At 40.1% G+C, this 24650-nt stretch overlaps 1 protein-coding gene across 6 annotated transcripts in view; it reads left to right on the top strand.

Annotated features, from left to right (window-relative positions):
- Window positions 1–24650, top strand: part of plcb1 (phospholipase C beta 1) — a 958218-nt gene that overhangs the window by 893965 nt on the left and 39603 nt on the right. For all 6 annotated transcript variants that reach the window (XM_063056185.1, XM_063056184.1, XM_063056187.1 and 3 more), the window contains one exon: window positions 10237–10323. In XM_063056185.1, the coding sequence (XP_062912255.1) occupies window positions 10237–10323 (87 nt within the window). The remainder of the gene's footprint in view (window positions 1–10236; window positions 10324–24650) is intronic.

Here is a 24650-nt window from a genome sequence, read left to right as displayed (position 1 = left end):
TGGGATAATCACTCTCTCTTCATGTTTAATTCAACAGATAAATAGGGAAAAGGTAGGGCCACTTAAGGATAATGAGGGAAACAAATGCTGGAGAGGATGTGGTGAGGTATTTTTCATCAGTGTTTGACAAAGAGAATGGTGGTTAGGACAGGGAGATGAGTGTCAAGTGTATTGATATGTTAAGGCTTTTCAAAGTAAAGGAGGAGTTAGTGTTGGGTTTCTTAAAGAGCATTAAAGTCCCTAGGGTCTGGTGGAATGTACCCAAGGTTATCGAGAGAGGCACAAGAAGAGATTGCTGGGGCTTCAACCAAAATTGTGTCCTCTGTAGCCAAGGGCGAGGTCCCAGAGGACTGGTGAGCAGCTAGTGTTGTTCCATTATTCAAGAAGTGAATCAGGGAGAATCCAGGAAACTACAGACAGGTGAGTCTCATGTCAGTATTAGGGAGGTTACTGGAGAGAATTCCTAGAGATCGTATTTATGAGCATTTGGAAAATCATGGCCTAATTAGGGAGAGCCAGCATGGCTTTGTGCAGGGCAAGTTGCATCTTACTAACTTGATTGAATTTTTTGATGAGGTGACAAGGATGATTGATGAAGGTAGAGCTGTGGATATGGTCCATATGAATTTTCACAAAATGTTTGACAAGGTCCCTCATGAGTGACTCATCCAGAAGATTAAGATGTATGGAATCCGTGGTGAATTAGTTATTGGGATTCAGAACCATCTTGCTCATAGAAAACAGAGGGTAGTGGACATATTCAAGCTGGAGGTCTATGGTGAGAGGTGTTCTGTGGGGATCTGTACTGAGAACTCTGCTATTTGTGATGTATGTAATTGACCTCAACTAAAATGTAGATGGATGCATTAGTAAGCTTGCAGTGATACAAAGATTGATGGCGTTGTGCAGGGTGTAGAAGTCTGGCAAAGAATACAGTAGGATAGAGATCAATTGCAGATCAGGGTGGAGAAATTGCAAATGGAGTTTAACCCAGCCAAATGTGAGGTTTGTACACCCTGGTAGGTCCAATATAAGGAGGGAGTACGCTGTTAAGGGCAAGACCCTTAATTTGGGTCACATCTGGAGTATTGCATACAATTCTGGTTGCCCCATTATAGCGAGGATGTTGAAGCTTTGGAGAGGGTGTAGAAAAGGTTTACCAGGATGCTGCCTGGATTAGAGAATATGTGCTATAGCGAGAGATTGGACAAAAGTTGGGTTGTTTTCTCTGGAAAGCCAGAGGCTGAGAGGAGATCTGATAGAGTTTTATAAGATTACAAGAGGCATAGATAGACAGACAGTACTTTTTTCCCGGGGGTGAAATATCTAATACAAGAGGGCATGCATTTAAGGTAAGATGGGATCATTTTAAAGGAGATGTGAAGGGCAGGTTTTATTTTTCCATACAGAGAGTGGTGGGTGACTAGAATGCACTGCTTGGATCAGTGGTCGAAGGAGCTACTTCAGAGACTTTTAAGAGATGTTTAGATTGACACATGGACATAAGCAAAATGGAAGGATATGTAGGCAGAAGAGACAAGTTTAGTTGGCCATTTGATTATTAATTTTTAAAAACGCAAACAACAGGAATTCTGCAGATGCTGGAAATTCAAGCAACACACATCAAAGTTGCTGGTGAACGCAGCCGGCCAGGCAGCATCTCTAGGAAGAGGTGCAGTCGACATTTCAGGCCGAGACCCTTGTGATAGTCCTGACAAAGGGTCTCGGCCTGAAACGTCGACTGCACCTCTTCCTAGAGATGCTGCCTGGCCTGCTGCGTTCACCAGCAACTTTGATGTGTTTTGATTATTAATTTGATTGGTTGAGCACAACATTGTGGGCTGAAAGATCTTTGTCCTATTATACCAATTTTTGCATGCCATTCTGGCATATCATGCCATGCAGAATTATATTGAGCTTGTAAAAGAGAAACAGAATGCAGAATGTAGCATTGCAGTTGCAGAGAAAGTGCAGTGAAGGTAAATTAAGTGCAAGGACTGTGATGAGGTAGACTTGAACCTCAGAGAGATCAAGAATTCATCTTTCTCCATTTGAGAGATCATTCAAGAGTCTGATAACTGGAGGACAGAAGCAGGTCATGAGACTGGTAGGTGGCCAACCCCAAGCATAAAGAGACAGTAAACTGACATATTCTTATCTACACATGTATTCGTTCATCAGATCACAAGGATATGAGGAATAAACCATCCGCACCTATGTGCTAATTGTTCAATATGATTGTGACTTCCCCTCATTTCCTTGTTTCCTTTTGTATTTAAATATCTTTCAACCTCTGTATGTTATCCTACAGCTTTTGTATATAGTTACTTTTCTGCATAATGTTGATTGATTTATAGTGTCTTTTTAAGTCTTTATGTGCAGATAAAACTTAACAAAATTGACTTTTATAACTATACTGCGTCCATGGACTTATCTGATTCCAAGAATCAGACCTTGTAAGGTGTTTTGGTGACCAAATAATATAAACGTTTTATAAAATTTATGAACCCTTCAAATGTGAGAAAGGACTTTTTGCTTAATCTTATTTAAATCTGAGAAACAGTTTCCAAGATCGAAGCTTTGTACTTTTTTAGGTTTAGTTTATGTACATAATATCTAAACTGAAATATTGCATGACTGCATACAATGCTGGTTATAACAATTAAATTACAATTATTAAGCATCAGTTTCATGGGCAGGATGCTTTGCAGAATGGAAATGCAAATGAAATAAAAACAAATATGCAAATTCCACAGAATGTATGAATAATGAAATACTCTACCTAAATGTAAATGAAGTTGTCAGTGCTCATAATAATCATTTATGTACTGATTCTCAAGTTGAAAAATGTTATTAGACAGCCGCCCAGCAGAGGGAGGCAAGTCCTGAAGGAAATGACTTTTTTCCACATGATACAGTCCTGGATGCAGGAAACAGCATCACACCTGGAACTAAAATGGATACCCTACTTTTGTTAAATGACTGCCTGTGATTTGTATTCTACTTTGCACAAAATGTCACGTCCAATGAACTTGAATCTTGAATATACACCGAGTAGTGCTTTTCTGTTAGGAGTCAAGATCCACCATCATTTACCTTCCCTGCTTCCTAATCCTTTATTAAAAACCTTGGTCCTTTCTACAAAATTATGTCCTCAAAAACATTGCAAGGTTGGCCATGTTTTAATAGTCACACCATTGCAGATATACCTCAGTGCCCAAAACCCTCTGGCTATGAAAAACACCATTAACTTCCGAGGCATACACTTCTTCAAAGAAAAACTTCTTACCTACCGTTCACTACCCTTGAAACTTTAATCTGTACGTTAAGCAGCCAGGCACAGCATTTTAAAGTACCTTCTTGCTCTTATTAAGATTCCAATGCCTACTAACTCCTATTGCATGCAAGTTCCTTGTCCAACAACCTCAGAATCAGATTTAATATCAATAGTATACAGTACTGTGCAGAAGTCTCAGATATATATTGTGTGTGTGTGTGTGTGTGTGTGTGTGTGTCTCTGAGACTTCTGCACAGAACTATAGTAATTTTATGCACTGCGCTGTACTGCTGCCACCCAAAAAAAGACCATAATGTATTGAGTGATGATCAACCTGTTTCTAATATGGGTCTTTGTTGTAGACTGAGAGTGTGAAGTGTATAGGGAGAGTTGAGGGAGTAGGAAGCACCAGAGAGACATTCTGTAGTGGTCAATAAGCCAGTCGATTGGAATGAGATGACCTTGCCTGGTGACTCAGGGCTGGGTGTGTCTGCACCCACACCACCCCCGCCCCAGCACTCCTTCTCTTCCGCCTGCCCACTCCCATCTGTGGCACTCCACCCTCGCCATTCCCAATATCCTTTGCTCCCACCAGATTTTCAAATTCGCTCTTCGCTCCACATTGACAAATATAAAATATAAGAGATAAATTACAATAAGAAATATATTTTTTAAAAGCTAAGTAGTGCAAAAAAAAATAGAAGATAATATTGTGGTAGTGTTCATGGATTCATTGTCCATTCAGATATCTTGATAGCAAAGGAGAAGAAACTGTTCCTGAAATGTTGAATATGTACCTTCAGGCTCCTGTTCCTCCTCCTTGATGGTAACAGTGAGAAGAGGGCATGTCCTGGTTGATGGCGGTCCTCAGTGATGGACACCACCTTTATGAGGCATTGCCTTTTGAAGATGTCTTCCATGTTGGGGCATCTAGTGCCCATGATGGAACTGGCTGAATGTGCAACTTTCTGCAGCTTTTTCCAATCTTGTGCAGCGGCCCCCTCCATACCAGACGCTGATGCAACCATTTAGAATGCTCTCCACAGTACACCTGCAGAAATTTCCAAATCCTTGGTGTCACACCAAGTCTCCTCAAATTCTTAATGAAATATAGCCACTGTCATGCCTTCTTTGTCATTATGTCAAAGTGTTGAGCCCAAGGTAGATCCTAAGCAATGTTGACACCCAAGAACGTGAAACTACTCACCTTTCCACTGCGGCCTCTTGATGAGGGTTGGTGTATGTAATCTGCCCTACTGGGTCTCCCTCTCCAACAGCATTAATTGCAACAAATACAAAATATGCTGGAAACATTCAGCACATCAGGTGGTATCTGTGGAAAAAGAAACAGAGTTAGCCTTTCGGGTTAAAGACCTTTGTTAAAACAGGAAAAGGGAAGATGTTGGTTTTTAATTAGATGAAGTTGGGGAGGGGGGGCACAGAGGGACAGATAGTACAACAGCAATATCTGTAAAGGTTGACATCAGGATTGCCATGGGGATGGGTTGATAATGGCAGCGTTTAAGCTGTGACAAAGAACTGTGAAGTGTTGTAAACCGGAAGTCAGGATGTGCTGAATATAAAATCGTCATATAAAAGGAAGAGCTTATTACTGCAAAAACTAGTTGAAGTGAATAGTGTTGATTAAAAGTTCAAAGTAAAAGATAGTGTCAGAGTAGATAAATGTCACTACATACAACCCTGAGTTTCTTTTTTTCTGTAGGTATACTTAGCATATCTATAGAACAGGATCAATAAACAGCAAACTATGCAAATACAAAGATAAATATAAATAAATAGCAATAAATAACTGGCACTAATTTCAGAGGATTTACCTAAAACATATCCAGGAATACAGAAATAAAACATTTTGCTGAGGGCTATTCCATATATGCACGAGACTTTCTTGCTCACAGTGTTTAAGGCCTTAATTTCAACAGTCTAGGTCCTTAGCCTGACAATTCATCTTTCACCCCCAATCATCAGGACCAACCACCACTGAAAACTTTCATTCTCCACTTTTCTAATAAATCTCTCTTTAGGTTTTTTGCCAGTTTTTGCTTCTTACTGCTCCTGCACATCAGTGAGCAATAGTTGACAAATGCTTCTAATGTAACAAAATGACTTGAAAGACATATTCTTCCCTACTCTTGGAACAGTGAAGCTACCTTCATAATCTTGAAAGGAAGAAAACAATTAGAACACGAGAAAATATGCAGATGCTGGAAATCCAAAGCAACACACACAAAGTGCTGGAGGAACTCAACAGGCAGAATCTATGGAAAAGAGTAACCAGTCAACACTTTGGGCCGAGAGCCTTCATCGGGACTGGAAAGAAAGAGGAGAAGTCAGAGTAAGAAGGTGTAGGGAGGGGAGGAAGAAGTATAAGGTGATGGGTGAAACTGGGAGAGGGCGAGGGGGTTAAGTAAAGAGATAGGAATTTGCTTGGTGAAAGAGATAAAGGGCTGGAGAAGGAGGAATCTGATAGGAGAGGACAGAAGACCATGGAAGAAAGGAAAGAAGAAGGAGCACAAGAGAGAGATGATGGGCAGGTAACGAAATAATGTGAAAGAGGAAAACCAGAATAAGGAATGTTGAAGGAGAAGGGGGAGCAATTACCAGAAGTTCAAGAAGTCGATGTTCATGCCATCAGCTTCATACCACTCGCTTGCGAGTCTGTTGGGGTTATCTACTATATCCAGTGCTCCTAGTATGGCCTCCTGTATATCGGTGAGACCCAACTAGGATTAGGTGACCACTTCACTGAACACCACTGCTCTGTCGCCAGAAAAAGTATTCCCCAATCAGAAACCATGGATGAACAGAGAAGTTCACCTCCTGCTCAAAGCCAGAGATTCAGCCTTCAGGTCTGGAGACTGGGAGGCTCACAGCTCAGCCGGAGCCAACCTGAGGAGGGGAATCTCTCAGGCTAAACACATATACAAACAGAGAATCGAGGAGCATTTCAACTCCTCAGACCCCCGGCACATGTGGCATGGCATACAGGTCATTACAGACCTCAAACCACCTAGTACTGTGGCCCCTTCCAGCTCTGCTTCCTTCCCTGATGAGCTCAATTACTTCTACGCTCGCTTTGACCGCGAGAACAAGGAGGTCACCCTCAAAGCGGATCTCCCACCTGGTGAACTGCCTCTCTCACTTTCCACCTCCGATGTTTGCGCCACCCTGAGCAGGGTGAATGTACGGAAGGCAGCTGGTCCGGATGGAATACCTGGCCATGTGCTCAGAGTCTGTGCAGGGCAGTTGCCTGGGGTCTTCATGCACATATTTAATCGGTCCCTGGTCCAGGCAGTTGTCCCCACAAGCTTCAAGATCGCCACCATCGTGCCAGTGCTGAAGCATTCCTCTGCCACGGGCCAGAATGACTTCCGCCCAGTTGCACTCACCCCCATCATTGCAAAGTGCTTTGAGAGACTGGTTCTATCACATCTGAAATCCTGTCTGCCCTCTACCCTGGACCCCCATCAATTTGCCTATTGCACCAACAGGTCAACAGAGGACGCCATCTCCACAGCACTTCACTCTGCCCTGACCCACCTGGACAGCCCCAACTCTTACGTCAGAATGCTGTTCATTGACTTCAGTTCGGCATTCAATACTGTGATCCCCTCCAAGCTGATCGCCAAACTTCGCCAGCTTGGTATCAGCTCATCCCTCTGCAATTGGACCTTGGACTTTCTGACTAACAGACCCCAATCAATTAAGTTAGTCAACCTCTCCTCCTCCACTCTCACCTTGAACACCGGCGTGCCTCAAGGCTGTATGCTGAGCCCTCTTCTGTACTCCCTTTTCACCTATGACTGCGTTCCTGTACACGGTTCTAACTCCATAATCAAGTTCACAGACGACACTACGGTGGTTGGTCTGATCAGAGGGGATGACGAGACAGGCTATAGGGACGAGGTCCAGCACCTGGCCACGTGGTGTGCCAACAACAACCTGGCCCTTAACACCCAGAAGGCCAAGGAGATCATTGTGGACTTCAGGCATGCTAGAAACCACACTTACGTCCCCACCTACATCAACGGAACTGTAGTGGAGTGTGTATCAAGCTTCAAATTTCGTGGTGTCCATGTTTCCGAGGATCTCACCTGGTCCCCGAACTCCTCCATCCTGATCAAAAAGGCACAACAGCGCCTTTATTTCCTGCGGAGCATGAAGAAAGCTCACCTCTGTCCCCGGATATCGATGGACTTTTACTGCTGTACCATTGAGAGCATACTCACCAACTGCATCTCAGTGTGGTACGGCAATTGTCCCGTATCAGACCGCAAAGCACTCCAGCGTGTGGTGAAAACTGCCCAGCGGATTATCGGCACCATTGAGAACATCCACCATAAACGCTGCCTGGACAGGGCGAAAAGCATTATCAGGGATGCATCTCACCTTAACCTTGGACTTTTTACTCTCCTCCCATCCGTAGGCGCTACAGGAGCCTCCACTCCCGCACCAGCAGGCACAGGAAGAGCTTTGTCCCTGAGGCTGTGACCCTGCTGAACCTCACATCACAGCGCTAAGCAGTATTGCACCCATATTGTACTGTCTCAATACTTTTATATTTGCATGCTATAGCACTTACTTTTTATTCGCAGTTATTTTGTAAATAACGCTATTCTTTGCACTTCTGGTTAGATGCTAATTGCATTTCATTGGCTTTGTATCTGTACTCGGCACAATGACAATAAAGTTGAATCTAATCTAATCTAATCTAAAAAACAGGATCTCCCGGTGGCCACCCATTTCAATTCTACTTCCCATTCTGACATGTCAGTCCATGGCCTCCTCTAATGCCATGATGAGGCCACGCTCAGATTGGAGGAGCAACACCTTATATTTCGTCTGGGTAGCCTCCAACCTGATGGCGTGAACATTGATTTCTCGAACTTCCAGCAATTGCTCCCCTTCCCCTTCATTATTCCCTGTTCCTGTTTCCCTCTCTCACCTTATCACCTTACCTGCCTAAAACCTCCCTTTAGTGCCCTCCCCCTTCCCTTTCTTTCATGCTCTTCAGTCCTCTCCTGTCAGATTGCCCCTTCTCCAGCCCTTTATCTCTTTCACCAACCAACTTCCCACCTCTTTACTTCACCCCCTTCCCCTCTCCTTGTTTCACCTATCACCCACCACCTTGTACTTCTTCCTCTCCTCCCCCACCTCCTTTCTCTGACTTCTCCTCTTGCTTTCTAGTCCTGATGAAGGGTCTCACCTCGAAACATCAACTGCGTACTCATTCCCATAGAAGCTGCCTGGCCTCCCGAGTTCCTCCAGCATTTTGGGCGTGTTACTAAGAAAAGAACATACCTGATGGCTGTTATGGATGTAATTATCTTTTACCTTAGAATGTTAGCCATGACTCCAAACCTGTTAGAGGGGCCTCTCGCTTTCTCATTTCAAATACTGATTTAAAACCAACTGTTGCTAATATGAATGGTAAAGTGAAGAATGCAGCGTATTTAATTCTGAGTGATGATGCAGTCTTCTGATGTGGCTTTCTTGCGTGTTTAGTTGTGCTTCAACAAAGTGTGGAGTCCAGTTTGTTATTTTTATAAGAATGAAAGGTATTCTGTGAAAATGAAAAGGCTTTTTTTTATCAATTTCCATATTCAGCTGGTATTCACTGTCAGGCTGGGTGGGGAACAGAGATACTGAGCATGATCTCCTTATTGGTCAATAACAAAGACAGTTGGAATGGAGAAAGGCACTAAACATAAAAACATGGAGATTACATGAAAACAAGATAGGCAGCTGATGGAACGTGGAGCACAGAACAAACACCATGAGTGAAAACTATTCGCTCCCAGGTAAGGCTAATGGTACTTAGAAACATTTCATCTAAAGTACAGTGTGAAGAATTTTCTTTGTAATTATAGTTCCCCCATGTGCTTAAAACTTTTAATTCTTAATGGCCTAGCATAGAAATTCACTGCCTACTTTGGTCAGTCATCATTACCCAAGGTGTTAACCTTAATGATGTGAATGCCTTTCAAAAAGGAATTTAATTAGAAATTTGCAACTGTAATGGTACAGAATCTTAATGATAATTACAGTATTAGTAGGCCAGAGGCCTAGAGTAATGAAATCGTAACACAAGTTCAATTCCCACCAAGTGTACTGGGGAGCTTAATTGCTGTTCATGAAGTAAATGTGAAACAAGAAGCTGCATTAGTAACTGCGACCATGAACCTCCTGAATTGTGCCAAACCAATTTGATGAAGAAATGTTTCAGCTGACAATCCACAGCAATGTGACTGACTCTGTATTGGCTCAGCAGCCCACTTAGATCCTCTGGATGCTCCACAAACTGTGAGAACATCTCCATCACCCAGAATATCATCTCGCCTCATCACTGTCTTTCTAAGGGCAAGCAGTGCTCATATTCTTTTGAATAAAATCTGGAAATCTGAAAAACAGTAAAGGTTGCATTTACTCAACTACATCGCTGAAGAGGGAATCACTCCCTTAGTGTTGTCCCTAATGTTTAAGTCAGCCTTGGGAATTAAAGGATTTAGAGAAATGAATTTGCAAAACACATCACTTTGTTTTCAGGCTGTGGTTTCAGTAATAAACTTGTTACGTGCAGTCGACATGGAAATTCAATTTGATTGCAACTTTTGTCTCTAACTTTATGCTATTTTCAGTTGACTTCACCTGGAGCGAGGAGAAATGAGTCTGATTTTTAGGTCCTGGGAGACTCAACCTGGCAGTGATTTATCCTTGCTAGCCTGGCTTATTTCCGTGTGCAAGATGACATCCACACACTACCAAACATAAAGCACGCCTGTGTTCACTACAGCACACCACTGCCGACAGTTCAAAAATATTTAATTAGTTGCAAGGTACTCTGAGTGGCATGCAGATGCTGTTAAAGGGCATCGGATAAGTGAGAGCTTCTCTTTATTTTTGCATTTTATTGATGGCTGTTATTGATGTCAATTTTCCAGTTGGAAGATGGTCAATCCAAGAGGCAAGAGAAGCTGGTCGATAAGCACAAGGAAGTACGTCTGCAAATCCTGGATGAGAAACCAAAGGTACATCTAAACAAGATAAAAAAATATATAAATTTCTTTATAAGTGATAAAATGGCTGAAAGAAATGTGTCCAATGAAAAGCAAAACCGAGTTTAAATTGGAAATACTGTGTCAGGAGTTTGTTTTTTTAACTATTTATATCTTTGCTTACCATGGAATAGGGTAGGAATGTTCACGATTGACTACGATCAATTATTTGGACTAAATCAATCTTTATTATTTTCTCCTCCTTCTGGTAACCTGTTTTATGCAAATTTGTACATAAATTGGTATGAATAAGAATTTGTACATTTTGCAACACTGAATGCATTTGCATGGATTTATAAATAGCAACACTGTGAGTATATTTGTGCAGAATTAGAGATGTAGGCTCAATTAGTGTGCTAATAACTTTGCTGGAAATAATTGAACAAGCTCTCACAAGTGTATTTCTGATGTCTGTTATATGTAATCTGCCGAACATTTTGTCTTCTTAAAGGGAAAGTTGTATCATTTTCAGTTACATGTTCAATAGCTTTCTGAAAGATAATAACATCAAGGAAGAATATGAAGAGGGCTAGTTTAAAGGAGTTTGATGACAAAGATTAGAGTGCAAATACCTCACACCTCTAATTATTTCTATTATTCCGTTTACAGAAAAGTAATTCTCTGAGTACATTATTCATAATTTAGTCAAGGTGAAATTAGCCTTGGCAGTGATGACGATATGATTGAAAATCGTTGGAGTTTTTTTCACCCCACAAGTCTCAGTATAAAAAAAGAGAAGTTGTAAAAACAGCTGCCAATTCATGACTACCCTTATAACATTAGAGTCCCAAACCAGTTGTAGTTTGATCAGAGATGATCGATGCAGTTTATGACATAGGGACAGCCATGCAGTCTATGAGGACTCTAGAGTGAACTCTGCAGAACAATCTGTTCAGTCACATTCCTCCCTTCTATCCCTGGAGTCCTTCAAGACTATTTCCCTCAACTGTTCAATTTCCTTCTGGAATCATTGATTATCTCTGCAACTACTGCCCTCCTAGTAGGATAGTTCCAAGTTATTATCATTGACTGCACAAATGTAGTCCTTCCTCACTCTTTAAATCTCTGTCTGTTTGTGCTTATACCTTCTGCAAATGGGAGCATCTTTACTTAGCATTACCTACAATGAATTTATAGAGGCATTGTAACACCTATATAAATTCATCATGCATGCACTCGTCCTGTAAAGGAATCAAAATAACCCCTCTGTCTTCTATATCTCCAGAGTTCTACAAATTATTTCTTTTCTTCGGTATTTAACTAACCTTCCTTTGAGAGTTACTGCTAATATTTCCACTGCTTTTTAAAAAGCCTCTCACCAGCTCACTACATTGAGTAAAAGCTCCTTATTTATCCCCAAACCTTGTCAATTAAAAATAAACTTCCTCGTTAAACCTTACAAAGACTGAGACACCACCACTTTCAAAGAGCATTATGTTACCATGGTAATGCCACAGGTTCATCATGCAACAGACTTCCAAGCTTCAGCAGTTAAGAAAGCTATTTCCACATTTCCACTATGAACCAAGATAATATTCAGCACATATCATTTTTATGTTGAAATATTTAATCTTTAGAACTTGATAAATCTGTTCACAAGGACCATAATCATTGTGATGCCAATTTATCTGTGATTTATAACTTAATTTTATTGGATGTGGACTGTCTGAAATTCAATTCCACTAACTTCAATGGAACTGATTTTCAGGAGCAGAATATTTCAAGCTGGACGTGCTCGACCCAGTTTGTACATAGCAGTAACCCCCCATACAATCCTCACTGCCACAGGTCAGACAGAGAACTGCTTTAGGCCAAAAATGATGTGGAGTGGTCCACAAGCCACAACCAGACCCAAGGCTCTACCTTTAGATCATCATGGCAGCTTGCTGACTACTTGTGCTGTCAAGGTCCTTAACGATTGTTTTCAAACAATTAAAACTGATTCAAATACAAATGAGAAAAATAAACCAGATAGATTGTACCCTGCTCCTTAATTTAGGAGGATCTGGGACTAATTCTGCAGTGACAGAGCATGAGGTTAGATGTCACAGCATCTGACAACCAGGGGGTTCCTGACTTCAGTAGAGTTCCAGACAGGGTGACTTGCACATTGATGTTAGTTGGTGGTTCTCCAGGTAAACACCGGCACTACATCAGCACAATATGATCCACCGTTGTGGACAAGTTTCAACACCACAGTAGCAGCTGAGCCCTCATTGCTAAGTGATTGTAAATGTCCACGGTTGGCCATTTATCATGAGCTAGGTTAGCCGAGTTTGGTCGAGTAGAACACTACCAAACTGAGCTATGGGGATGAAAATTTGTGCCGTTAATCTCGGGAATTGTCTACCCCTAAACAGTTGTGGAAGCTCGATCATGAGAGTTTTTCCAGTGGAGGTAGATCAGGAAGTTGAGAGCTATGGGGAAATGTCAGAGAGGAGGAGTTGAGGTCATGTTGAGGGACAGGCTTGAAGGGCCAGGTGGCCTAATCCTGCCCCGATTGTGTTCTTGCATTCAAGCTTATAAAGCAACACATACTGGGCATGGAGATCAGGGGAGACAAGGTTCAAGTGATTGGCAGAGTTTTCATACTCATTTTCAAGCCAAAATGAACATCGGACATTTGGATGAGCTACAGGAGTGCACCCTGAAGTGAAACAGAATTGGATTAGTAAGAAGTAATTGCCTCCTTGAAGAGAGGATTTAGGAGGAAGGAAATTGGAGACAAAAAAAAAGTAGGAGAGAAGATAATCGTGTATCTGACGTGAGTAACTCACTAAACCTGGATTAGGTTCTGCATTAAAAGATACTTCAGATATATTTTGGACTTTCATGCTGATGACTATTCAGAATGATGTAAATAGAGATCCTGATTTAATTTTGCGAGTGTTACTTGTAAAGAAAAATAGTTCCTTTTTTTTTGAGTGAGAGTTCTTCAGGTAAGAAGCAATAATTTCCATCTAGATATAAAGATAAACTGACAGATTAACTCAAATCACATGACACCTTGTCTTAATCAGTAGGCATATCATGTAAAGATGCCGTGTAATTTTTTACAACATTAATTGAAATTATTTATCCATAAAAGTTTCATATAATATCAGTGGCTATAAAAACACAGCCTTTAATGCTTGATTGTACCACTTTTAATAAATTGCTATTTTTATTGGCCAGATTTTCCTTTAACTAATTTCCTATTCAAGTTCAAATGCCCTTCTTTGTTTTGCTGCAGAGAAAACTTCACGCAGCAATTGAATTCAATAAAACTCCCATCAGCTAAAGATTAATGCAGTAATGATGATAATGTTAATCTTTTTCTCCAAGGCCTCTCAGTGTCCTGCTCCAATGCAATCATTTTTATGGAAGCGAGTTGATTTCATAAATCAGTGGTCATTTGGTTTCTCAAGCTGTGCAAATGAAATTATAGAACAAAACATAGAAAAAAATTTCCCAGTGTTCTACAAGTTGAGGAAACAGATGAAAAGTTAACAACTCACCACTTTGCTGCCTTCTATAGCTCTAATATCAATATTCAAAGTTGAAAAAATTGAGCTGCAATTCTGTGCTCTAAGCTGTGTACTCATCTGTACTACACTTAATGTCAAATGCAATCACACAGTGCAATGACTGGATTGTGAAATGATTTTACTGAGCAACAAAATGCCATGCACTTTTCACACAACGTTAATTGTGACTATTGTTTTTTTAATTCACTTGAGCTGTGCCTGTAGCTTCCTACGTACACTCACTGAGTCTGACACATTTGTGGGTAGGATAGGGGAAAAGACTTCCAATACCGAATACTAATGCAGCTGTAAAATATCAAAGTCACGGAGGGAGGGATGTGGAAAATGACACGATCCTTTTGATCCTCTCTGAAGCTGAGTGGGTCCGACAATGAAATGTTATTGTTGTGCAGGAGATAAAAGCAACCCAGTGTTCCAGGAAATCAAGATTAAAGTTCATTTTTAATTGCGTTTAACCCATTCACTTTCAAATCACTCTATAAAGCAAAACAGTATCCTCTAATTTTGTCACCGGACTGAAACTATTATTACACGTGCACTGAATTAACATTCTATATATGATGATATGATCCCAAATCAGAAAATGTTCAACAATGTTAGGAAGCAGTATTGAATTGCAATATTTGTCCCTTTAAAACAATTCAACATAAGGATGTTGATAGAACACTTTTCATCTTTTATTAAATTGCTGTGGTGGTGCAGCAGTTAGTTCTGCTGTCTCACATCTCCAGGGGTTCAGGTTCAGTTCTGACCTCTGCTGCTTAGTGGAGTTCGCACATTCTCCCTGGGGATTTCTGTCGGGTGCTTCAGTTTCCTCACCCCTCCGAAAGATGAGCTAGTGAGCTAATTGTTATTGTAAAATACCTCCAAAATGCAGGTATATGATTAAAAAAAACAGTAGGGGATTCATTGGGCATGTGAGAGAATAAACTGTTGGGCTAGAGGGACAGGAGAAGTACAAAACCAATGAGATTGTTCAGTTTGAGAGCAGGCATGGAGCTAATGAGCCTAGTGGCCTCCTGTTTCACAGTAAATTGTGTGTTTACTTGGCAACATATAACACAGTGGGAATTGTATTCCAACAACAGGTTTTGGGCACAATTCACAATGGTCCCTATATTCCGCAGTTTACAATACTTACAGTATATCTTCATTCTATCCAACCTTACTTTATAAACCACGTAACACATTCTCTTTTATGTCAATCTCTGCCCGCTGTTTCCAAAATGGTTAGTGACAGTTCTCCCCTTAAGCTTTCCTGGGCACTAAGCTGGAAGACTGTGGAACTTAGGGGTAAATGTACTGTACTTTGGACCCATGATCTAGATCCTATTTGATAATCTACAATAGTCCACTGAAAAGATTATCTAATAGGGAAATGTTTCCCACTTTTTAAAAATTGACGTGAAGAGGTTTAACTGCCAGATTCTACTGAAGTTGTCATTTTTTTGCCAGTCACAGGGCTGCTCTCTGCATTGAACAACAACAAAATATGTGAATGATTGTGAAGTTCTCGGGCAAAAACACAGGAACGGTCTGCATTCCACGAGCGGAAGCAAGAAGTAATAAAACCTGAATCAATCCTAAATTCTTTTTACAAGCTAGTGGTTTCTTAGAAACATGGAAAACTGAGAGCAAGTGTAGGCCATTCCAAGGTTGTTCTATCATTCAGTACCACCATGGCTGATCCTCTAATGCAATAACTTCATTCCTGCTTTCTCTCTATACTTCTAGATCTTTTGCCTGTCCTTTCCATCTCCTTCCTAAATGTATAGAGTGACGCGGATGCCGCAGGATTCTGGGGTAGACAATTCTACAGCTTCACCTCTCTGTGGGAGAAGAAATTTCCCCTCATTCTCAGTCTTAAATGACTCATCCCATAACCTGGTTACAGAAGCTGCTGGTTCTACGTCCCCTAGTTACAGGAAACATCCCCTTTGCAGCTAGTCCATGGATCAAAGTCCAAATATTCTCTGTTTCAATGTCATTATATTCTTCTCAGTTTTATTGAAAATAAGCTTAGCTGTCAAAACCTCTCCCTGTCTGTCAGCCAGCATCTCAGGAACCAGTCTGCTCAGGCTTTGTTGGGACACCCTCAGTTGAAAGTTTCTCCTTTGGTAGAGACCAAACCTGCCCACAGTGCTCCCATTCAGTCTCATAAAATCCAATTCCATTCCAATTAATTTACTGTTTGTTTCTGATATACAAGAATTATGACATACTGTTAAATGTATGTTGGTAATCCTTCTACCATTCAGCATATCTAAAGATCATAACTGTTAAGTGATGTTTGGAACTTCCTACTTAGCAGCAGTAAAGGAGTACTTCATACTAATTAGAGCAGTTCAATAAAGCATTACCAGCAACTCCTTAATAAAGTAGGCAATAAATGTTGATCCTCAGTGCAAACAAACAAACGAACAGCTACTTATTAAACTGTTCTAAGTATATGCACACTGACTTTGCAGATTCTAACAAGTGCTTCATCTATTCCTGGAAGCAATTCAAAGGTGTGCCTATGCCGATCTGCTCCAGCATTTTACCATGCTACTTGATGGTGCTTCTTACCTAAACCACTCTCCTCTGGCTGTGACATCACCTCAAGCATGATCTGCAAAGCCTGGTTCTTGTATGTGGCCTTTGTGTCCACAATTGGGCAGCTGCCTTACAAACTACGCTCGAAGAGCTGCTGGTATAGAAGTTTTCATTCCTTGACTATTCCCAGCACATCACACACTGTGAATCGAAGGACTGACAAACAGGACCGAATCTATTGATTTCACCTTCTCGGTTATTGTTAAGCTTTCAGTTTCATTGCTTAGCGATTATTGTCATCCTCAATGTTAAACTAAATTGTGATCAAATTCTGAAGATATACAATCTACATCTCTTTGTTCAGCTAAATGAATTTGATCTTGCTGATTTAATTTTTTTTCTTCAGTCATGATAATGGAATACTAACATACTGAGATGAGATCTTGGAGATGGAGGTTCTGCCTTAATCTTTTGGGTGATACAGGCTATGGCCTGGGAGCAGAGCTGCCAGAGGTGACCTTTTGCCGCTGCACTCTTCCAAGCGAGTGAAAAATATTTCTTCATGCTGTTGGTACACTTGGTAAACTGCTTTGGGAATTGGGAGATGAGCTGTGCAGCACGACACCCAGCCTTCAACCTGCTCTCATGGTCACAGCTTTGATGAGGCTGCTCCTGTTAAGCTTCTGAGCAATGGCACTGATTGTTGCCCATGCCAAGCGACATCAAAGGGAACCATCTCCTTTCTGAATCTTGAAATGAAGGTTAGTTCTCTGAGGAAGCAACTGAAGATAACTGGACCATCTCCTTTAATCCTCTTCTCTGCACTTTTGGTGCATCAGTTCTTCAGGGGAAATGCAGAAAACAATTCCACACCCAGATTTTCACGAGTGCACTAGCATGTGTGATTTTCACAATTTCATCACAGGTCTTGTGTTATCATTTTCTTACCAGGCATTCAATGGATCACACACCAGCATCATGGCAGGGGAAGTTCACTTGAGGCTGCACATTCACTTCTGTGCTGGCAGTTCCCTTAGCTTGTTTTTTTTTCCATTTAATTTGCAGTCACTACTTGAATTCATGGGAAGGACTGTCAATGAAATGTATGTGAAGGTATAGGGGGAGAGGAAAGAAGTTCCCAAGTTTGATTCTAATATCCTCCTAGTAATTGTTTATGCATTCCTTCACACACTGCACCTCAGGGCAACACACCTCACTTTTTTGTCATGTGTAGATGTGTTTCCAGCCATGTTCTTCTGGTTTTCCAAATGCCCACCGTTGAACAATTACGTAGAACATAGAAATTTACAGCACACTACAGGCCCTTTGGCACACAATGTTGTGCCAATCATGTAAACTACTCTAAAAACTGCCTAGGATTTTCCTACCACATAGCCTCTATTTTTCTAAGCTCCATGTACCTATCTAAGAGTCTCTTAAAAGACCCTATTGTATCTGCCTCTACCACCAACGCTGGCAGTGCATTCCACACACCCACCACTCTCTGTGTGAAAAACTTATCACTGACTTTCTCCTTGTATCTACTTCCAAGCACCTTAAAACTATGCCCCTTTGTGTTAGCCATTTCAGCCCTGGGATAAAGCCTTTGGCTATCCACACAATCACTGCCTCTCATCATCTTATTCACCTCTATCAAGCCACCTCTCATCCTCCTATGTGGGCAAGCCAATTCTAGATCCACAAAGAAATGTCCCCTTGGATCCTATGCCTCTTTACTTTCTGAATGAGCCTTGCATAGTGAACCTTATCAAATGCCGTACTGAAATCCATATACACTACAGCCGCTGCTCTACCTTCATCAATGTATTTTGTTACATCCTCAAAGAATTCAGTCAGGCTGGTAAGACATGCATGACCTTCCCTTGACAAAGCCATGCTGACTATCCCTAACCAGATTATGTTTCTCCAAATGCTCATAAATCCTGCCTTGCAGGATCTTCCCTGACAACTTGTCCAATACTGAAGTAAGACTCACTCATTGTACAACCTCAGCCTTCCATTCAGCAGCAGCATCGGTGCAGATATATTGAGTTCAGATCTCTGGACCATTTCCAAGAAGACAGGCTTGAGAAAGCAATGAGCACAAATGAGTCGGGAGTCAAGGGGTGACACAAGCTATGCCCCAGACATTCCAATGTCTTATTTAGCTACTGAGCTCAGAATATCCAAACATCTTTGATCATGCCAAAAAATGTTCATGGTAACACAACATCAACATTTCATGGAATCTTTGACTCTGCTTTATAATCTGAATTATTTGACAGTATCTATCATTAAGATTTACAATATCTGTTTATCTAGTTCTGCATTTTAACTTGGCCAAACCACAGAGTAAAAATATGACCCATTTCAGGAGAGCTCCTTCAAACAGAATTTGCATCCCAGATTAGATCTGAGTTGTTTGACTGGTGTTTGGTTGACCAAGTTCCAAGCAGTATTCAAAAATTAAACTAAAATAATATTGTCACCTTATTGTTCATTTGTTAATACTCTTTTCTGGAAGGTTGTGATTTCAAGCTTTGGCTTTGAGCACTAAAATCTAGATGGTGAACTACTGTTATTGTTGAAGCAAGAGTGTAACATTGTGGCTGATATATTTCAGATGAAATGTTAAATCAAAGGCCTATTTGCACACCTAGGTGAATATAAAACCATCTTGGCAGTATTTCAAAGATAAGCATACAGCATCCTAGACAATGTTCTGATATGAGATTAATTGATCACGATCAATCATAGGAACTTGCAATTGTAAGTGGCAGCCATGTTTCTTACAATGAGGCAGTCATCATATACTGTACAACTTTTGAGAGGAAAGGATTCTTTGGCCCTAAGTTTTCTGCATCCCAGTATGTAGACTTTTCATACCACCTAAACTCCATGTCTTTTTGTTGGAGCGGAGTTAAACCACCAAATATCATAGGTTAATTCTAGAGACATGAATGGTGAAGGGTTATGCTCTCCAATCAACATGGGTAATGAAAATAATCAAAAACACTACTCTGGCAGAGATAATTCCATCTCATTCTGGTAATCAAGAACAAGTTGAAGAAGCAGTACCTGGTATGTTTCTCCAGGTACATGGAGACGCAAGACCACGGCCAGGTGTGAACATATGAAAAACTGGAACATTAAAATCCACTTCTCTAGCATCTTTTCGCCACTTCCTTCCTGCAGCAGGTCTCTAGCTGGACAGTAATGAAATCTCCTTCGAACTGTTGCTATGTACACGTCGACAAATAATTTACTTGAAGGAATGAACAGAAAGGGTGCTACAAGAGTGACAGCCTTTGTTTCTGGATTTTTTTTTGTTTCATTTTTTGTTAGGCAAGTCCGTTGATGAGAAACTGCATTGATTGCAATACTTTCGAGGAACAGGCTGAAAGAAAATATCCTCTGCAGGAGCAACCATTTTATAGAGTTGCTGTTTAAACATCTCAAATGCATTGTAAGGAGGAGCACCCATTCAATCAAAGACTATAGGTGGTATGATCTGCATACACAAGATAATGTGCAGGATTTGCATGCTTCAGACTCAAGGTCACTTTCCAAGGTCACCCTGGTTTAACCATATTTGAAACATCAAAGTTCAAAGTAAATTATTATTAAAGGGTGCATATGTCACTATATACTACCTTGAGATTCATTTTCTTGCAGGCATTCACAGTGAAACAAAGAAATACATTAGAATCAATGAAAAATTACACACAAATGAAGACTGACAAACATCTAATGTGTAAAAGACAAAGTGTGCAAATAAAAATAAATAAATATAAAAATAATACTGAAAACATCAGTTGTGGAGTCTTTGAAAATAGGTCCATAGGCTACCCAGTACCCTACTCCCCTGCACTTTAACTCACTTCTTTTGTTTCCTTCCCTGTTCTGTTGAAGGGTCTTCAATCTAAAATGTTTCTGTAAAGCTCTGTTTCTCGTCCCACAGATGCAGCCTGAGCTGTTGAGTCCTTTTCTGGTTTTAGACTTTTAACATTAGAAAGTTATTTTTTGCATTATATAGAACACCAGCAACAATTGTCTCATAACTGTTTTACAGGCACATGATAATAACTCTTTATCAATCCCAAGTATACTGGCATTCTAATAGAATCATATGTTAAGGAAGTCTGTCACATTTTTTAGGGGTAATAGTACAAGGGTGTAAAATGGACCTGTGTGATGAATCTAACTAAAGTTACTGGGAAATTAGGAGGCAAGCCCAAGTTTTTTTTTGGTATCAAATCTTGTAGTTGCAAAGTTTCTGAAGTTAGCTATGCCTACTTTTAAAAATCATAACCATTAGCAATATCAGTTTGTCAAAAGCATTGTAAAGTTACTAAAAGCATCTGCATGCGTTGCCTTTTTCTTTAAGGGAACCCGCATGACTTTCCTTCAATGAGAGAGGCTGCCCTCTTCAACAGATTAATACCTAAAAGCAAAAAAAAATCTTGCCCACTATAATCCGTTGACCTACAGTGAAGGAACTATGCAGATGTCTTATAAGGATGATCATACACCAATATTTACTGAACTTAAATTTGACCTCTGTTCAGTGGATTGAATCCAAGGCTGTCTTTGATCCTGTAATGTAGCAATTAGGAGAATGAGCTAGACATGGATTATAATTTATAAGATGCAAAACCTTCTGTTAACACCAGTACTGGTTGCTTTTATCAAATTTTAACATGGATCTCTGCACAGGACTTCTAAAAAATCCACTAGAAAAACATAAAAGATGTAGAAGTGTAGTAGACACTTACTGGTATTTTGATAAATGCATCAGCACTAACTCAACCATTCAAATAAGACCCAGTAAATACAAATAAATGTCACATTTCGTGGAAACGCTGGAAGGTCTGTACAATCTTTTCTGTCAAAGCAGTGAGGCACTTTCATGCTTGGTTTTAAGAGAGATTATTGAAGTAAGATTCAGGAAAAAAATAGCCTTCGGCCGTAACTTAGTCATTTACCCAAATCCTTTCTGCAATCAACAGACACTATATGGGAATGAACTAGTTGTTATGCAAAGTAAAATAATTGCCTTCGAATATATGCAGAGGTGTAGAAAAAAAATTAGTGAATACAATCTCCTGAGCCTCCAAAGGATTCTATCAGAGAAATATTTCAGCTTTAGAGACACTATATGCTTAGGTAAGTCAAGTATTGACATTTGGAAAAGAAACCTTGTTCTATTTACATTTAGTAGGAAACACAAATTAACAAACATTAGTAGACAAGTATTTTCTTGTAATATTATTCAGCCATAGCATTTTAATGCCATTACAATGATATATTTCATTTTCTGTGTGGGACTCAGACTCGGGTGGAGTCTGACAGGAGTCAGTTTTGGTACCCCTACCTTTCACCATTTTTATCACAGTTTTGAACAAAAGCATAATGAGAGCTATTCACAAACGGCAAAAAAAAACAAACCCTGCACATCTAAAAGCATTATTTCTTTTTTAAAAATTTTGGCAATGCACATCAAACCTATTTTCTTCCCCCACCACGGCCAAAAATTGTGAAAAAAATGTTAGGAAAATTCACACCTGTATGCCATCTTAGTCAGGTTCAGTGCTGAGACTTTTAAAAAACTGGAGAAGCATAGACTTAAGGGAGATTTAATTAAAGGTTTGGATAATCGAAGAGGTTAGAGTCAGTTTAAGCGGATAAGCTCCTCAATGAGATCTTGCAGATTTCAGAGAGAAAATTGCATATACACAGCTGTATGGGAGCTGGATCATCAGATGTCATCACTTTGCTTATCTTGTGTTTCCTGATCCTTTCTAGACAGGGAAAAGAACTATCCAAACTTTTTCTTCCTAAGAAGCCTCAGGGTTTAAACCCATTCCTCTCTTGTGCTTCTGTCTCAACTTGGCTTCTTTGCCAAGGGAGAGTATGGTTATGAGAAATGGGAAGATAATGGCTGTGGTGAGTATGCAGGAGTCATCCTGTGCCAGGATGGTGCCTACTCAATACAGTTGCTGGGGTTTGTTATCTTCTTTCGACTTAAATATTGTAAGTTATCTGCAGAGATATAATACCTAGAATTCCCTGATCTGTAGTGTGAAATACTAAGCAGAGAAAGGACATTAATCTGGCACATTCAGGACTTCCACTGGGCTCACAGATTTGTTTTTGGACAATCGGTGATTCTACTTGTCCTCCAGCACACATTTACTTCATCTTTTCCGTAAATGTAACATAATAGAGTGATATATTTCCCAGTTTGAAAGGAGCATGGGAAACAAGGCCTTGATAAGTTTAAAGAGAGTGTGAGAAACAAAATAAGGACGTGGAGCACGAAAATTGTCCAGCGAATGGACAAGGAAGCGGAGCCCCAGCAAGCAAACAGGGAGCACAGCAAGGATCACCTATTGAGGCTGATACCCAGCCATCAGGAATTCTGAAAAGTCCGTTAAGGGATTATCAGAGTTTTACAATATATGGTAATATCAGCACATTGTATTTCTTCCTAAATTGCCTCAGGGTTTAAACCCATTCCTCTCTGGTGCTTCTGTCTCAACTTGGCTTCTTTGCCAAGGGTGTCCCATGATCCTCTCCTATCCCTTTTGCCAATCAATTTTCCAGCTCTTAGCTCCATCCCTCCCCCTCCTGTCTTCTCCTATCATTTCGGATCTCCCCCTCTGCCTCCCACTTTCAAATCTCATACTATCTCTTCTTTCAGTTAGTCCTGACGAAGGGTCTCGGCCCGAAATGTCAACTGTACCTCTTCCTATAGATGCTGCCTGGCCTGCTGCGTTCACCAGCAATTTTTATGTGTGTTGCTTGAAATTCCAGCATCTGCAGATTTCCTCGTGTTTACATTGTTATCAAATAGATTTCAAAGGCAGTGTAACACCCCCTATAGTTATAGAGCATTTTTAGTTCTATTGATTCAGGGATATTTTCTGACACAAAACTACAAAAGAGTATAGTGGATAAGAGGTTAAAAAAAGAGCAATGTAGGAGAAACAGATTAGTTCCATAATTAATATAGAGCCAAGACAAAACAAAATACATTGGTAGAGGAACTTTATATTTTACTGAACTTTGCTTTTGACATGAGGCAAAAACATGAAGCATTTAAACTTAATGTTTATGAATGCACATAAAATATTGTACTTTTAACTGAAAAAATATCACCAAAATAAAGGTCTAATTTATAATTCGATCAATAAATGCAAAATAAACAATAATTTAACTTGAACTGACTTCCAATTCTGTTCTTTTGAATAATTGTCAAATCTTTTATCTGTTGTGAGCAAATCTATATACAGATTGAGCACCCCTTAATCAAAATGCTTGGGTCCGGAAGTGTTCTGGATTTTGGAATTATTGGGATTTTGTAATATTTGCATCTACATAATGAGATACCTTGGGAATGGGACCCAAGTCTAAACACAAAATGAAGGTAGTGTTATATAATATTTTTAATAACTTTGTGCATGAAACACGAATGTGGACATCGAACCATCAGAAAGGTAAGCTGTCATTACCTTGGCCACCCGGATGAACAGTCAGTGATTGTTTGGCATCATCATGATTCTCAACTCCGACTTTATGTGTTACCTGTAAGCAAACTTCGTCTTACTCTTATTCATCACACGTCTGTACTGATGCAGCCATTCAGCATGTTAGATTTTGTCAGCAACGATTTTAACAAACTCATCAATGTATTTCTCTGCTACTTCATGATCAGCAGGTACTTTATCACCACAAATCTTTAAAAATTTAATGCCATGCCTTTTCTTAAATTTCTGCAACCAGCCTGCTGAATATTCACAATTACCTTCAATTTTCAGTTCAACGTGATAGATTGTTTAATGATCAGTATACTGTTAAAACGGCATATGTTCACTCCAACACTGACAAGTCCACACTTCTAAAACACAATTGAGATCTTAATTTTTCACTTTATACAGTGTTTTCTATTTTTCATTAACTTCTGTTCATTATATATGTGAGGTCACTCCTCAGAACTGTCTGTCTTGCGCAGAGACCCGAACAGTCACCTGGGAACTTAGACAGCGTCTTGCAAAACTTTCCATTTGTGTCTTCATGTCAGTGCTCAAATCAGATTTCAGATGATTTTGGAATTTCGGATAAGGGGTGCTCAACCTGAATTAAGTAGAATGCATCAGTGAAGATATCAAGGAGATGATCAAAGGATGACTTGATTCAGGAAAATCGAGGAGAGGATATCACCAACAAATGATTTTT

The sequence above is a fragment of the Mobula hypostoma genome, chromosome 8, assembly GCF_963921235.1.
Source record: "Mobula hypostoma chromosome 8, sMobHyp1.1, whole genome shotgun sequence".
NCBI lineage: Eukaryota > Metazoa > Chordata > Chondrichthyes > Myliobatiformes > Myliobatidae > Mobula > Mobula hypostoma.
This window is presented reverse-complemented; position numbering and strand designations above follow the sequence as displayed.